This window comes from Ochotona princeps, chromosome 11, assembly GCF_030435755.1.
Source record: "Ochotona princeps isolate mOchPri1 chromosome 11, mOchPri1.hap1, whole genome shotgun sequence".
NCBI classification, from domain to species: domain Eukaryota; kingdom Metazoa; phylum Chordata; class Mammalia; order Lagomorpha; family Ochotonidae; genus Ochotona; species Ochotona princeps.
Genome location: NC_080842.1, coordinates 23,864,422 through 23,881,329, shown reverse-complemented (window position 1 = coordinate 23,881,329; position 16,908 = coordinate 23,864,422). Strand labels below are relative to the sequence as shown.

General features: G+C 38.2%; 2 protein-coding genes across 7 annotated transcripts; both read left to right on the top strand.

Moving 5' to 3' along the window:
- The first annotated feature begins 16 nt into the window (after window positions 1–16).
- On the top strand, window positions 17–15,359 carry CFAP96 (cilia and flagella associated protein 96). 6 transcript variants are annotated; one of them, XM_058669925.1, is made up of 8 exons: window positions 17–93; window positions 2,694–2,849; window positions 4,728–4,947; window positions 7,969–8,106; window positions 8,529–8,604; window positions 10,763–10,942; window positions 14,476–14,645; window positions 15,223–15,359. In XM_058669925.1, exons 2-8 carry the CDS (start codon window positions 2,750–2,752, stop codon window positions 15,269–15,271), a joined length of 933 nt encoding a protein of 310 aa, XP_058525908.1. In that variant the 5' UTR covers window positions 17–93; window positions 2,694–2,749; the 3' UTR covers window positions 15,272–15,359. The 6 variants fall into 6 exon arrangements, with proteins under 6 accessions (XP_058525908.1, XP_004579063.2, XP_012786825.2 ...); XM_004579006.3 differs by having other exon boundaries at window positions 76–93; window positions 2,690–2,849; XM_012931371.2 differs by lacking the exon at window positions 17–93 and adding an exon at window positions 227–547 and having other exon boundaries at window positions 2,690–2,849.
- Window positions 3,644–3,904, top strand: LOC118760028 (small nuclear ribonucleoprotein G-like). The gene has a single exon (XM_036496953.2). It carries the CDS (start codon window positions 3,649–3,651, stop codon window positions 3,877–3,879), a length of 231 nt encoding a protein of 76 aa, XP_036352846.2. The 5' UTR covers window positions 3,644–3,648; the 3' UTR covers window positions 3,880–3,904.
- Window positions 15,360–16,908: the final 1,549 nt, after the last annotated feature.

Here is a 16,908-nt window from a genome sequence, read left to right as displayed (position 1 = left end):
GGCCGCAGCGGAAAGACTACAACTTCCGAGATGCTTCGCGTCGTGACGTCACGGAGCGTACCACGCTACGTCTTCGGGCCGATGACTGGAAAGGTGGGCAGCCCGAGAAGTTACTTTCTGCGATAGCTGCTAGTTAAATCCTTTGTAAATTAGAGACGCTCCTGAATCATTGTGTGCGTTCTTCTGTGATGGATGAACTCTCCTTGCGTCCTTCCCAGAGTACTTGAATGGTGTCTCCTGTCCCCAGGACGACGCACCACAACAATCCAAGAATTCCACAGGGCGTAGTTCCTGGCGGGAAACGCTCCTGTGGGGCGCCTAGGGCCTTTGTCCCGGTTGCAGCCGACTTAACCCGGACTGGAGCTGCGATGCTGTGAACCCGGTGGTGGGGTCAGGTGTCCTTCGGAGAGGTGACTTGGTCCTCGTGTACAGCAGGAGTTGCGTTTAGTAACCATCCTCTGCTGTTTCCCTGGTGGGGAAGTTACCTCACCCCCTGAGGCCTGTCCTTTTTTCACCTTCCACCACACCTCAGCCTACCTTTCGAAGGGTAATTGCCATGTTTCACGTGCTAAATGATTTTCTTGTCTACCCGAGTGTCAGCTTCCCCTCAGCGGCCTTGGCTTCCTATCTTTCCTGGAGGGGCGGGCATGCAGTATATGATAAAGGAGTGAATGATGATTGGTAATGTTGATCCGGAAGCATTAGGCAATGGGAAAATTCATGGCAAGAATCTCATTCCCTTACCTCCTTTTCCGCCATGCCCCTGCCCCTGCCCCTGTCCCTTCCCCCTGCCTGGCTGCACATACCCTGGGGACCACGAGGTAAAGAATCCCACGGTCTCACCACAGTTCCTGCCGTTGTGGATCCAATAGCTTAATGGTGGCGAAAAACGCTGTTGCAGGTGCATGGTGAGGGCTTACCAGAGGCCCTTGCCGCTGTGGTAGACGGGACTGAGGTCAACTGAGCCAAACGATGGCTGTCCAGTGCCTGCTCAAAGCAAGACAGAATGTGCAATGGTCCTGTGGCTGAGGAGAGGCCCACCCCAAGCCACAGCCAAGAGGCCAGCGGCAGGGATTGGGGAATGAAGGGTGAAGCCCACTGATGGCAGACCCTGTGGGTCGTTTAAGGGAGTGGGGGCCAAGGAACCAGGGGACCTCAGTGGTGGAGCAGCTTGGAGACACAGTGCAAACACCACAGCCCCAAATGGCTGATGTGTGAATGATAAACATATCAGAGGAAAAGGGGGGAGAGTGGGAAGGGTGGTACATTTTTCTCCTTCTTTAAAATGAAATCTGTATTTAGTCCTTTGATGTTATACATCAGCAATAATTCATGCCCAGACACTTAACAGGCAAATATGTGGAGTAACTGACGAGGACAAAGGTTCTCGGATTATAAACTGGAAAGTGTAAAACCAATGTTAGTGGTTTTAAAAAATTCTGTTTTATTATTTTATTTTATTTTTGTCAAGTTTGTTTAAAAGGTGAGGGAGTCACAGAAACCCATTCAGGGATAGGGTGGGCAGAGACGGGAAAAAAATGACAGACGTAGTGACATTCATCTTCTGTTGGTGGGGAGAGTCAGGGCGCCCCTCCCAATTGCCTGGCTTCTCCTGAGCCGGGAAGAGGGCAGGTACGCAATCCCACTCTCCAGCCCCAGGTGAGGGGAGTACACCTGCACCAGGGGTCATTTGATTGACAGGTAGACAGACAGCTGTTTTACATTGGATCCAGTGCCTAGATCATAGTTTATGCTTCAGAACCATTAGGGTGAAATGGATGTGAATATTCTAGTTCTTTGGTTTTCCTTTTTATAACAATTCTAATTTAAAAATTTAATTTCTAAGCTAATAGTTGTATGTTTAAACTTGTGTTTGTAATGATCATAGCCCCATAGCACACACTTGGAATTCATTGTGGATGTTTGGTTTGTATTCTTGTTTTTATCTTGCCTACACAATTCTCTCCACCTTTCCTGTTTGTCAATCAGTTTTTCCAGTGGCACAGGGTACTATTCAGGAGCGTTTGTCCACTCTGAAAACCTGAGGTAGAACTTTCAATATCATGGGCATTGCATTATATTTATAATTTAGTCTAACCTATAAAACATCTTATTAAAAATTTGAAGTCTACTGTGAATGCTGTTTATACATTAGGTTGTACTCTATGGTAAGAATTTTATCATTTCCAACAGGTAAATGGGTGAATGGCAGTAAAACAGATACTGTCTTATACATTGTTTTGTGAGGACTTAACACAGAGAGTCAAAGGGAGGTTTTATGGAAATTCTGAACTCCAGTTTCCTCTCTTGGCTCACAGAGTAGACTCTTTAACCACAAAGTTTTGGGTTGTTGTTCACAGTGACTATTCAAACTCTCAGACTCTGGAGGTGTGTTTGATGCACTGGGGGCGCTGCATCCCACGCCAGTGCCTGCATTCTGTTCCCAATTCTAGTTTCCTGCTAATATACACCACGGGAGGCATCATAAGATGGCTTAAGCAATATCCCTGATACACATGTAGGAGACTTGAATTGAGCTGTGGTGTTTGTGGGCAGCTGGGCAGTGAACTGGCAGGTGAAAAAGATCTCTCTGTTTACCTTTAAAATAATAGCAGTATTAATAATAACTCCCAAAGTGATGATGATGTGGACTGAAATTGAAGATGATCTTTTCCCCTTTTATATAAAGGCAGCAGCCCTCAGGATACCTGTAGAGTGGCCAGTATAGAAAACACCACAGGAAGCAGCCATGCCTCTCGAAGGAGGGAAAACAGACATGGAGAGGATTGGCCTCTTCAGTGAGATGGAATACATTACTGTTGGTGATAAATATGTGTCCCAATTTAATAGTAAGTATTTAACTGAAGAATCGGTATTTTCTACATCAAGTTTTGAATTTGGTTTTTAAGCTAATCAGTACTTTTGAAATGTTTCAAAGCTTTGGGATCCAAGTTGATTAATTTGTGAAATGTTAAGAGAAGTTAATTTTATTAGAAGCAAACTGATTTTATAAAGCTGCTCTCCTCTTGCTTATTGTCTTTATAGAAAATTTTACTTCTTTCCAAAGAAATTATGGCAGCTTTTTGCCCCATGCAAACAGCACATATGTCTGGATCCAAGAAGGTCATGTGTTGTCATTTTCCTGAAAGATGAAATGCTACATTAATAACTTTTGGGAATGTCCTAAGTAATAAAAGAGCTAAAGTAGATTGAATATGTGAATATCCAGTGACTTCTATGCAGCAGTGCAAAAGAATATTCTGATAGGGAAACAGCTCCAAGATACATATTGAATTAAAAAGGCAAAATGTAAAATAGTATATATGATATGGTAAATATTAAATATGGAAAAGAATGTATATGAACATACTCAATTGAGCATGCCTCAGTGTTCCCTGAAAAACAGCATTAGTATTGTTGCTCCTGAAAGAGGAACTTGGGTAGTCAAATGTGGGAGAAAGATGTACTGTGAAAATGTGTAAACTGTTGATTTTGGGGGTTTTCAATGTACCACAATTAATTTAACTTATTTTTGAAATTGAAGTTAAAAAAATCAGTAATAGACGCTGAGTGCCAGGCCTGCAGTGGGAGCGTGGGGAGGCTGCCAATTGCGTTTTCAGGAGTCTGTGAGCGCCCTGAACCACTGCCATGAGCAAAGCTCACCCTCCTGAGTTGAAAAAAATTATGGACCAGAAGTTGTCATTAAAATTAAATGACAGCAGACATGCTCACGGAATACTGAGAGGATTTGATCCCTTCATGAATCTGGAGATAGATGAATGTACGGAGATGGCAAATAGTGGACAGCGGAACAATACTGGAACGGTGGTAATACGAGGAAACAGTATCATCATGTTAGAAGCCTTACAGCCAGTATAATGAGTGTTTGGCAAAGAAATCCACATCCCCTCTCCAAAAGGACCTGTTTTGCTATGATGTGATGTAAAGGCAAAATGTAGAATAGTATACATGTATATGTATATATGCATGTACATGTTCATGTTTTTTTTAAATAAACTTTTGTGATAGTAAAAGAAAATCAGTAATACAAGTTAACATTGCAACAAAGTAGTTAAATGAGGTGTTGTGTGTTGTTCAAAAAAGTATTATGTTGCTAAAGAACTTCCCGAGTTCTAGATCTAAAATTATAAAGGAAGATTACATATTTGTGAAAACAGCTTTTACATAATTACTTAAATGATTGCATAAGTCTCTTTTTAATTTTTTAAAGTTTTCTTCTTGATGTCATCTGGGTTGTTTATTTCTTTGTTTATTATTTGAAACTGTTGGGGGCATTTGATTTCAGGTTTTAGTGGACATAGGCATTCATGTCGTGAGGATATTCCTAGCAGGGGAATTTATTCAGTTTCAATATCCCTTCTCTTCAGCCTATACAAATCCTCTACGGACATCTTACACAGGGGTTTTCAACATGTTAATGGAGTACAATGAATTCAGGAACCTTTAAGGTCTTCCAGCTCTTAAATCCATAGTATTCAACCAGTGCCTTACCCCTATGTGTTAAGATATTTTAGTGAAAGCCTGTTAGGACTTATCTACAATACCTTTCAACCCAAAACTTTCAGTGAACGTTTTGAAACTGTGTATTAGAGCCCCCAATTCATAGTTAGCCAAAATCACATTTGGAAACTTTTGTAAATGACTTTTTCATGTCCTTCAGTTACTAGTGAGCTCAAAATGTGAATGTTCCTAATTTGTTTTTAAAGGACCCTTCAATGAGGCTGCAAGCAAGAACAGACAGATATTACCTGGGGGATCCAAAGGAATGTCCAGTCTCCAGGCAGGTTATTTTGATTCCCAATTTGGAAGGATTTTTGAAGGTGAAGGTTATGTAAACCTGAATCAAGTGAGGAGACAGCATTTGATGGAAGAAGCCAAAAAAAATATAAGCAAAGCCTTCCTTCCAAGTAGTGGGGATAAAAAGCCGTAAGTGTTTGAGAAAATGTCTTAACTAGGTCTTCTGCATGTTTCTCTCTCTTAGGTGAAATGTTCATTGTTCTATAGGATTCAGTTATGTGAGAATAGTGTTTAATGATAAGCTCAGGACAGTTTGTAAGTAGAGTCAGACTGGATGATTTCTTTTTTAATTTTTTTTAAGATTTATTTATTTTTATTGGAAAGGCGGATATACAGAGAGGAGGAAAGAGAGAGAGAAAGATCTTCCCTCCGATGATTCACTCCCTAAGTGACCGCAACGGCTGGAGCTGAGCCAATCCAAAGCCAGGAGCTCTTCTGGGTCTCCCAAATGGGTGCAGGGTCCCAAGGCTTTGGGCCATCCTCTACTGCTTTCCTAGGCCACAAGCAGGGAGCTGGATGGGAAGTGGGGCTGCTGGGATTAGAACCGGCGCCCATATGGGATCCTGGCGTGTGCAAGGTGAGGATTTTAACCACTACGCTATTGCGCCGGGTCCAGACTGGATGATTTAGAATGACAGTCAATTCTGAAGTATATTCTCATCATTCTGTTAGGTTTCAGATTATATATGTTACTGTTCTTTATTAGCTTGCCTAATAAAAAAAGACAGTAGAAATAAATGTGTTAAAAAAACTTGAAGGGTTGAGGAAAACATTACCTTCAGGTAAAACGGCTGTTTTTTTTTTTTTTTCCTGCTACTTAAGAACATCGTTAACATATAAGTAAACAGTATGAAATTAGGAGAAACCCTTTTTTGATGAAGAAAATAATTGGATATATCATTTTAAAAATACTGTGAAGATACCTGTATGGGGTTTAACAATATTTTCATTGTGATGGCTATCAATGTAAAGATTCAGTTTTTTCTTAAATCATGAGCTTAACAAATCAGACTGAGTATTCTCTGATAGCTGAGATTGAGAGTGTGATGGTCATTCTCACTCAGTTAACGAGGGTTGACTGAGTCCAGCTTTTTGCTGATTTGTTGTATTTTCTGTGACTACAAAACTATGTTTCCTTTTAGTTCTAGCACGCCACCTGTCTCAGCCAAAACAACTCTATTAAGGGTGGGGAATTTCTTCTTTTCTATTGCAATTTTAATTTTTTTTCTGTCTTTTAACACTTTGAGTGGATTTGAAGGATTTATTTTGACTACTTTCTGGGTTTAATTTCTTTTTAAATGTAAGCTCAAGACTGCAATTTCTTTTTTTAATGTATTTTATCCTTTAAATAACTTTTTATTCTTTTTAGTCTTTCCTCACCTAGGAGGAACTTTGACCCCATGTGATAATAACTGGAAATTGTTACCTTGATACAGTAGTTTATAATAAGCTATATTCATTTGTTGGCCAAATAATTTAACAGTGTTGTAAAGAGACTAGGTTCATTTTCTTTTCGAAGTTCAGGTATGTAAACAAAACAAAACAAAAGTTTGTAACTTCCTGGAATACAAGAGGTACTCTCAAAAAGACAGATAATGTAAAGACAAAACTTTTATGTGGGCATGTACTCAACACCAGATTATGGAATCAGAGACAGTTAGTTAAGTTCTAAATGTAGTGACTTTTAGTGCTTGTATTAAATAACATTCTAGTTAAAATATTTTGCACTTAATTGTCCTTTTCTTTGAGGTATCACTGCGTTCTTCCCTTGCTGTATTTTAGAATTTTATGATATGTACTTTGAAAGTTCTTGGGAACAAGGCATTGAAAAATTAATTTTGATGTAGAAATTTGAACTTCATGCAAAGAAGAATCCTCAACATGCTCATTAAGATATATATTATGAAAGTGCATGGATTCCAAAAATGTTTTTAGCCTAAAATTATCTTTTAATTCTATTTGCATGAACTTTCTGAAGTACCTGCATATGTTCATAGTTAGGGATTAATGGATATTCTCTATTTTTTCCAAAGATGAGGGAAAGAGGGTGAGAGGAAGAGACAGAGAGAGAGAGAGAGAGAGAGTTCTTCTATCCATTGTTTCACTCCTGGAATAGCTGCAATAGCCAAGGCTGGGCCGGGCTGATGCCAGGAGCCAGGAGCTTCATTCAGGTCTTCCATGTGAATGCCAAGGGCCCACTCCTTCCCCAGGCATATTAGCAGGGAGTTGGGTCAGGAGCAGAGCATTCAGGACTCAACTGGTGCCTATGTGGGATGCTGGCATCACAGCTGACGGCTTAACCCACTAAACCATGATGTTGGCCTCTGAATAGCCTCTTTTACTGGAAAATTTTGTAGGCTACAGTTAATAAGTTACAAATATTGATGTCTCTGGTTTCTGACATTTTAATTCAGATATAAGAACTGCCATGATTTAATAATTGGATTCCATTTGTTGTATGGACCATTTTCTCATGATTAAGATATGTCAGGGGTAACTTGGAAATTGGAGACTGTGACTGCTATTAACATGCTGTTCTATTCATTGTGAAATTTAAAAAAAACACTAAAAAGTGCTAGTTATTAAATTTTGAGTGATTGCGTAATTATATGTCAGAAAATTTAATATTAATGTTTAAGAAAATATTTGACCACATGTTTTTACAGTTTAGTAATGAGAACTAAAGGAAGAAATTAGAATCATAATTCCATGGCATTTATTTTCATTAGCAATGGCAACAATAGTTTTAAGTGCATGTTTTTAAAAAGTATAGTTTGGAGGGAGTAGATGATTAGAACAAATTGGTCATTATTAATTTGCTGCAAAGTACCTAGAAACTTGCCTAAGCAACTCAAAAGGGAATTTTATTATTCTGAGATAATTAAAACTATTCTATCTTTTTAAGGATCAAAGTTTTATTTATGTGAAACACTTTTTAAAGAGCATAAAAATATATTTTAAAAAATCTCATAATTTGTCACTTTAGCGAAATAAAATTAAAAACAAACAAAATATGTCTTTTATTCTTACCAAGTGGAACAATTCCATTTCATATATTTTTCTCCTTTTTCAATTTTTTTGGAAAAATGTAAAAAAATATATATGACATGAAATGTAATCATTTAATGAAAATGAAAAATTGTCTTTAAGATGTGGATTGGGAAGCTACTATGGAACCATAGGTGGTCCAATTCCATTCTTCAGTGCACAGTCAAAACCCAGAGAAAAATATGAGGTACCTGGAAAGAATTTATACACAAACCCAGGAAAAAAAGGAACTGGATATGGGTAAGGTATTTTTAATACTTTCATATCATTCATTTAAAAATTTTTAAAGATATATTTGCTTATTTTGAAAATCATAACGACAGAGAAAGAGAATTGTTCCATCAACTGGTTTACTCCTAGCATGGCTGCAATGCTCAGCACTGTGGCAAGCTAACACCAGGAGCCAGGAGCTTCACCTGGGTCTCCCACGTGGGTGGCAGGGGTCCAAGCATTTGGGTCATTTTCTGCTGCTTTTCCCAGGACATTGGCAGGAAGCTGGGACACAAGTTAGCGCCCACAAAGGGTGCTTGTGTCTCAAGTGGTGGCTTTACCTGCTGTATCACAATGCCAGTCCCAATTGTTTTGAATGTTAAAATATAAAAAGTGAAAAAAATGAAAATTTCTGAACCTCAGAGTAACCATAACTTACTTTCTTTCCTTAGCTATGCAAATATTACCATAGGTAAACAATTTTCACATTCAGCTGATTTGTATGATGCACCCAAATTAAATTATAAGGTAAAGTACCTGCTTTGAATTTTTCGAACTTTGTTTTGTTCACTTTAAGAATTCACTTGTAGTAAAATTATGTTTTGGTTCTGTTTGTATCGCTTAGCAATTGCCATATTGGTGTTTATATAAATTGATCATTTTACCTTTTATGATACTAGATTCCCACATCATGCTGTGGATTTTCTTAGTTCTAATAAGAATTGTACATATTTATTGTATACATGCGATCACTAGATACTTACAAATCATATTTAATGTGATCACTATATACTTACATGATCAAATTAGGATAATTAGCATTTCTGTCTCCTTAAATATTTATCACTTCTTTGTGTTGGAAAGCTGCCCAAATCTCTTCTGCAGTTCTTTATACAATTGATAGTTTTTGTAAACTGTAACCAGCCTATTGTGTTGTAGTGAAAGCTTTCCCTGAGTTAGTACTTCACCCATTTAAAATCAGCCACTGCCCTATTTCATAACATCATTCACAACCATTTACAATCACCATAGCAACATGACAAGCTATCAGTTTGTTCCCATAAAAATTCCATTTTGAGAGACATACCCCCAAAGCAGAACTAGATTACAGATAATTTATGTGCACCTTGTGATGGAGAAGAGGCAAGAACAGATTGCCAAAAAATGGAGGTCCTGCAGGTGGGACACATATAAAAAAGAGAAAATTCAAAAAGAGTAAAAGCTTCTCAACTTGTTGCAGCAGAATTTCTAGCAGTGGAAGTTACTCTTCTCCGGGATAACTATCTGTTTTAGAGTTCACTTATCAAAATGTTCAGGTTGTTGACTTATAAAATGCCGGGTTTCATATTTACAGGAAGTAGACAAAGTATCAAAAGTCACAGTCTCTGATTTTGTTTTACAGTATGAGTTCTTTTGCTACTTTGCTAACAGCTAGCAGTTAAAAAAAAATTTACTTGAGAAACAGAGAGAGAAAAAAGACAGAGGCTTCCCATCCTCTGATATACTATCCCATGCCTGCAGTGACCAGGGAGGCAGGTTAGGTCTCAGACGTGAGCGGCAGCTAATCAGGTGCTTACGCTATCAGTACTGCCTCCCAGGGCCCACACTTGCCAGACACTGTAGTCAGGAGCCGGTTCTGTGGATGGAAGCGAGGTACAGTGAAGACATGTGGGAGTCTGAGCCAGCATCTTTCCTGCTGGACTGAACACTCACCCCAGCTACTGATGTTTATACATATACTGTCCCAGAAAAAAGATTGCAGCACGAGAAGGGGGGAAAATGGTTTCTTGTGCTTCACAACCAGGTAGATTAAAAATAATATAATGGAAAAAAACCTTACAATATAAAAAAATTTTTTTAGAAGAAACTGATTGAAGGCCTGCCATGTGTCAGGTGCTTTATTTAATCTCGTTTAATCATGACAACAGTATTAAAAGGGGAGGGAGATGACAGTGTCCTCACTGACAGTGGAAGATACGACTCAGAAGAGGTCCCTAACATTCTCAGGATCCCCCAGAAGTGCTAGAGGGCAATAAGGAGTTAAAGCTTGAACTAGGACCAGTCCTTTTTTCATTAGAAAGTCAGATATATATATAGAGAGAGGAAGAGAGGCAGAGAGGAAGATCTTCTGTCCGATGATTGACTCCCCAAGTGGCAGAAATGGCCAGAGCTGCACCAATCCAAACCCAGGAGCCTCTTCCATGTCTCCCATGCAGGTGCAGGGTCCCAAGGCTTTGGGCTGTCCTCAACTGCTTTCCCAGGCCACAAGCAGGGAGCTGGATGGGAAGTAGGGCTGCCAGGATTAGAACTGGCACCCATATGGAATCCCGGCACTTGCAAGGTGAGGACTTTAACCACTAGGCTACCATTCAGGGCCCCAGGACCAGTCGTTTTATAACGACATCACTTTGCTCAAAAAAGTTGATATGGATTTCTTCGGGTATTAAATAGATTTCTGTACCTCAAATATATTTGTATCTAAAATAAATAATAATAGTTGTGCTTATTCATAACTTGGCATCCTTTTAGTGTCATAAAAGTAAATTTCACAAAGAAATGTGTTTAATATAAAAACTGCATCCATTAGTATCTAGAATCTGTGCATCTATATTAATATTAAAACAATTTGATTTCATTATTTCCCATTCGCACAATTATACTAAGCAATTTCAAACTCATTTTACAGAAAGAGAATGAAGAACACCATCGTTTACTCAAAGGAACACCTTTCAAATTAAATCTGTATCCAAGGGATTATTTTGACACCAATCCTTACGCTTTTGAGAAAGCTCTGCCACCAATTAAAAAAACGGAAAAGAAACAATTGATTCCAAACCCTTTTAAACCTTCTTCTCCTGGTAAAAAGGTAAGGTTAAGATTGTGAACATTTTCATAAAGCCTTGCCTTTTAGTATGATAGTACTAAATTATTTTTTAAATTCATGTGTATATTGAGCACTTATATGGATGCCATGAATCATGAAATGCTGGTTACAAAAGTAAGATTAGTGACTGGATAATAAAGCTGGCAAATGGAATTCCAGAATAAAAATAAAAATATCAACTATTTTTCAATGTAAACTCCATCAAGTTGAAAATACTTTTGTAAACAATCTCAGCCATTTAGTGCATCATTAGAGAACTGAGAGTTCTGTGAATTTAGCCATGTTGATATAGTCTTCACATTAACTCAAGGAAAATGGATGTCCCTTAAGGAATTTTGTTAAGAATGGGAAAGAAGATGCAGTCAGAAGGAGCCAACTTAGGACCTAATGGTTTTTTGCATGTGTGTGAGAAATCTTACAATGTTACTTTTTTTTCTTGAGAAGCATGAGCAATGTCATGATGTGGGATTCTCCAGTAAAGGTTTCTTTGGTGAATGGCTGGATAACTTTCTGCTTAAAAAAAAAAAGTAAAGAAAGAAAGAAAAGAAACAGTTTTATTTGAAAGGCAGATTATCAGAGAGGACAGACAAATTTTTCCATCCACTGGTTCACTCCCTCAGCAGCTGCAATGACTAGAGTTGACTTAGGAACCTGGCTCAAGGAGTCAGGAGCTTCTTCTGGGTCTCCCACATGCGTGGCAGGGGCCCAAAGAGTTGAGTGATCCTCTGCTGCTTTCCCAGGCCATAAGACGGAGCTGGATCTGAAGTAGAGCAGTTGGGACTAGAACTGGCGTCCATGTGTGATGCCTGTGCCACAGGTGGAGCACTAGCTTGCTGTGCCACCACGCTGGCCCTGGCTAACTTTCTTAAAACACTCTCCTAAAAAGCAGAGGTCATACTTTGGCTTTGCAGAAAGTCAACATGAAACATATCTTGACCACCCCCAAAACCTGTTGTGATATTTGTTGTTGATTTGTCTGTGTTTTCTTTGACTGGACTGCATTCACATTTGGTAGCTATAGCTTTTTTTTTTTTATTTAACTTCATTAATTACATTGTATTATGTGACACAGTTACATAGATACTTGGGTTCTCCCACCCCTCCCCAAACCCTCCCACCATGGTGGATTCCTCCACCTTGTTGCATAACCACAGCTCAAGTTCAGTTGGTAGCTATAGCTTTGATTGTGCTTTTCCTGAGGGCTGTGTTGGCAAAGCTGTGTTTCATCTCCTGTTACATTCCTTTGAAAAAATGCTTCAGAACCTTGAGCCCACATTTTACAAAATTCTTTTGAAAATTTTGCTCTTGTCTCTTGCTGACCTGAGTGTAACGGTTCCAGCATTCCTTGGGCAGAGAATTTGCTCCACATCAGTATAAACTGAACCAGCTGAGATGTCTGTGGTGTTGGCTGCTGCTTATGCTGTTAATCATTGGTCTTTTTCAAACAGCAATGGACAATTTTAATTTATTCCTTGCACACTGTTGTAGTCTGCCACTATGGGTTTCATCTAATATCTTCTATTTCTTTCTTTTCTTTTAAGATTTATTTTTATCAGAAAGGCAGATTTACAGAGAGAAGGAGAGACAAAGATCTTCCATCTGCTGATTCACTCCCCCAGTGGCTACAGCAGCCTGAGCCAAGCCTATCTGAACCTAGGAGCCAGGAGGTTCTTCTGGATCTCCCCTTAGGGTGTAGGATCCCAATGCTTTGGGCCGTGCTCTACTGCTTTCCCAGGCCACAAGCAGGGAGCTGGATGGGAAAGTGGAGTAGCTGGGACACGAACCAGTGCCCATATGGGATCGTGGCACTTTCAAGGTGGACATTTGGCCACTATTTTTTTCCCCTTTTTTATAGTTGTTTATTTGAAAGGCAGAAAGAGGTGAGGGGAAGACAGAGATCTTTTATGTGCCTTTTCACCCCCAAAATGCCCACAACAACTGGACCAGGCTAAATTTTGAGTTTCTTAGCAGGAACTTAAGCACTGGAACCACCATTCATTGCTTTTTTTTAGGTATGTTACCAGGTCACTGCATCAGAAGTAGAATATCTGGGACTTGAACTGGCACCCTGATGTGGGATGCAAGCATCTCAAGTGGTGGGTTAACCCTAATGTATGCCCCTCATTCCTTTTCTTTTTAAGATTTATTTATTTGAAAGGCAGAATGTTATACATACACACGTACCTATATACACACCTAAATCTATATATATATATGCATATGTGTATATATATGTGTGTGTAGATATATATATATATATCTACACACAAATATACACATTTGTAGGGGTGTGTGTGAGAGAGAGAGACAGAGTTCTTCCAACTACTTGTTCACTCTGCAGATGCCTGCAACAGCTAGGGCTATACCACACCACAGCCAAGAGCTGGGAACTCATCCAAGTCTCTCACACACATGCCAGGAACCTAGGTACTTGTTGCAACAATTTGCTGCCTGCAAAGCACATTACCAGGAAGTCTGGAAATGAAGGTAGGACCTGATCCCAGGTCCTCCAATATGGATTGCAGGTGTCCCAGACTGCACTTACTTCTCTGTGCCACAACACTCATTCCATCTAGGGGCCTTTTGGAGATTTCTGTTATGTATCTTCTTAATTCTTTAATTTTGTTTTGATATTTAGAGATTAATTTATCTGAAATTCCTTGTTATTGTTGTCAGAATAATCTATAAGGTCCTCAATCTGGAAAACTTGCAAAATTATAGCGACACAGAGGGTCCTCAAAGTGTTCATAGAAATTTACATTGTCTTATTCCTTTTTCTGTGACCTTTACTGAAGCCTCATATGTCTTAGTTCAATTAAATACTCATGTGTATCTGATTTTGACGCTACTGTGAAAAGAGGCCTCAGTAACTGGATTATTATTCTGTATAATTTTCTTGGTGACTATAAATATAAAAATCCTGTCAAACTGGTTTAAAATGCCAAAACAACTATTTGTGTTTTCGTAGAAAAATACTCTGAACTCTCTGTCGATTGTAGGAAAACGATAAAGTACAGAATTTGTCTATCACCTTCTCTTTCTATGTACGATTACTTAAACATCTTTTTAAATCTTCTCCACCATTGACTGGCGTGTTGTAAACTTACGTTATGCTAGGCTTCCTGTTCCTCATTCCTTCTGAAAATATATTTGATTTAGGTAGATCTCATCCTCTCAGTAACAGGTTCATCCTCTAATTAGGTATTGACTTAATTTAAAAAGTCTTACTAAAATATTAATGCTTGGTAATCGTTTAGAGCATGATTTGGTTAAAAAAAGAATATGATTTGATTAAACATATTCATTTTTATGGAGAATTTTTATGTTGTAAACCAGCAGAATTGATGGTAAAGAGACCCTTTGCTTGTGTTTGAATTAAGTGGTATATTAGAGCTTTTTATAAGTGTAAAAAACCAACTTGACAGACTGCAAAAATGTGTGTGGACTCTACAACCTAATTTTGTACAAAATTTTTCACAGAAATACGTTAAATTTTTCCACTGTTTGTTTTATAGGCTGGTGGCATGAAGGCGGGAACATTTGACCCTTATCCATCACATTCGGCTGACCCTTACGTGGTGAAATTGGTAAAAGGAATTTCTGGCAAGGGTGAGAAGATTTTCCATCCACCAAGTGGACCAAAAAGCAGGCCAATTGAAAGTATAATGACTTTGAATGTCAAAAGGTAAGAATGGTTGATTCCATAAGCCTGTAAAAAAATATATATAATACGTTTAAGAATGTTAATGTGACTTGCTACTTTTTACCTAACTAAAACAATAATTTTGAATTCATGAAATATTTTGGGAATAACTTCATAGTAAGTATATACTATCCTAAAATTTTGATGATTTTTAGCAATCTATCTTAAATCACATTCTAAATGACTGATGTTACTCATGAAAAGTACTGAGAAAATTTAATGATCTCTTGACTTTATTCTGTTATTCAACATCCATCAGAGCTTTAGTATGTAGAAACTCTTATGACCAAATTTTAAAAATATAATCAGTCTTTTTTTTATTTTTACATTAGGGGAAAAAAGGGGGTTTCTACATAGTATTTGAAACTGATTCCTTCAAACTATAATAGTTTCTCAGTATTTCTGACTTAAAATATTTTGTTTTTTTTAGATTGGTGAGAAAATTTTGTTTCTTTGAACATGTAAAATTAACATCTTTTAGTGCAAAATTTTTATGAAAATGTACAGATGGGTAACTTGAACTTATAAACTTACATATGCATCTGTTTTCCAATTTTAGGGCACTAAATTCGAAGAACTACAAGACTGCCTCAGTACAATCCTATTAGCAACTGGGAGAAAAGTAACTTTGTTGCCCTGGTCAAGACTATGTGGTAAAAATGTAAGCTGTGTGAGAAAGAGCACAAGTATTTAAAAGAACCTAAAAGTCTTATTTTATTACTACTATTTAGTTAGTAAATGATATTTGCTAATTATCTGATGTGTGATTGCTGCTATTGCCTTAGAGACTTAGGGTCTTGCCTAGACACATTATGTAGTGAAATGAAGGTTTCAGTTTCTTTACTAATGCCTTCCATTTATGACTTAGATACCCAAAATACCTAAGAAATATATAATGTTTGAAATTTTTATATAATCTCGAGGTACACTCTAATGCTTAAAAACACTAATTCCTAATGTTGAAAAAAATATATGGGCTTGATGGGAAAGGGTAGGGACAGGCAACAAAGGGGTAGAAAACACACAATAATTTAAAGAATTTATTTATTTTTATTGGAAAGGGAGATTTAAGAGAGAAGGAAAACCAGAGAGACAGAGAGAGAAAGAAAAAGATATATCTTCCCCCTGCTGCTTCACTCCCCAAATGCCACAATAGCCCAGAGTGAAAGCCAGGACCCATGAGTTTCTTCTCAGTCTCCCATTGCACCAGCCCCTACAATAATTTCTTAATTTACTCTTTTTTCCCCTTCTTTTTAAAAGATTTATTTTTATTGGAAAGTCAGAGTTACATAGGACAAAGAGACAGTGAGAGTTCTTCCATCTGCTCGTTCACTCCCAAAATACCCACAATGGCTGGAGTTGGGCCAGTCTGAAACTAGGCAGTAGAAGCTTCTTCTGGGTTTCCCGAGTGGATGCAGGGCCCCAGGACTTGGATCCTCCACTACTCTCCCAGGCAATAAGCAGGGAACTGGATTGGAAGTAGAATACCTGGGACACGAACCAGTGCCTATATGGGATGCTGGGGTTACAGGCTGAGGATTAGCTTGCTGTACCACAGCAACAGGTCCCATACTCAGGCTTCTTAAGAGATATTTGAAGATTTGATTGATGGCTACTCAGGCCTGTTAAAGCACTCTTAACATCAAAGATAAATATTAGATCCACTTGTATTGCATAGGTTCATGCATAGATACATTATGCAGTGAGATAAAGGTTTCAGTTTCTTTATTAATGCCTTCCATTTATGACTTAGAAAACATCAGATTATTTAGCCAATGACAGCCCAAAATGGGTTGATGGGGAAAGAAAGACTGTGCTTGTTGGTGTAGTATCTTAGAAAGAGGACAGTGTTGTAAGATAGTTTACCCTGATTGCCCATGTTCCTTTTTAGTTAGCTTCCTCTCCCTGAGCATCCTATGCAGCGCTTACCTTCTCATTCCCAAGTTGTTTCTGCCCTATCTCTTTAAAACCATCTATTTGTAAACCATCTATTTATATTACTGTGATTCAAAATTAGAGATCTGTGTCAACAATCCTCATTCAATAGGGAGATAAGGTGGCAGTATTGTTTAAAAAAAGGATTAAATTTCCTTTATCATCCAAAGCAATTCACAGCCTCAATACATTCTCAGCAAAATCTCTAGGGCATTCTGCTCAGATCTAGAAAAACGCAATCCTAAAATTCTTATGGAAATAACAGAGTCCTGAATACCCAAAGTAACCTTAATAAAAACAAGGACAGAGG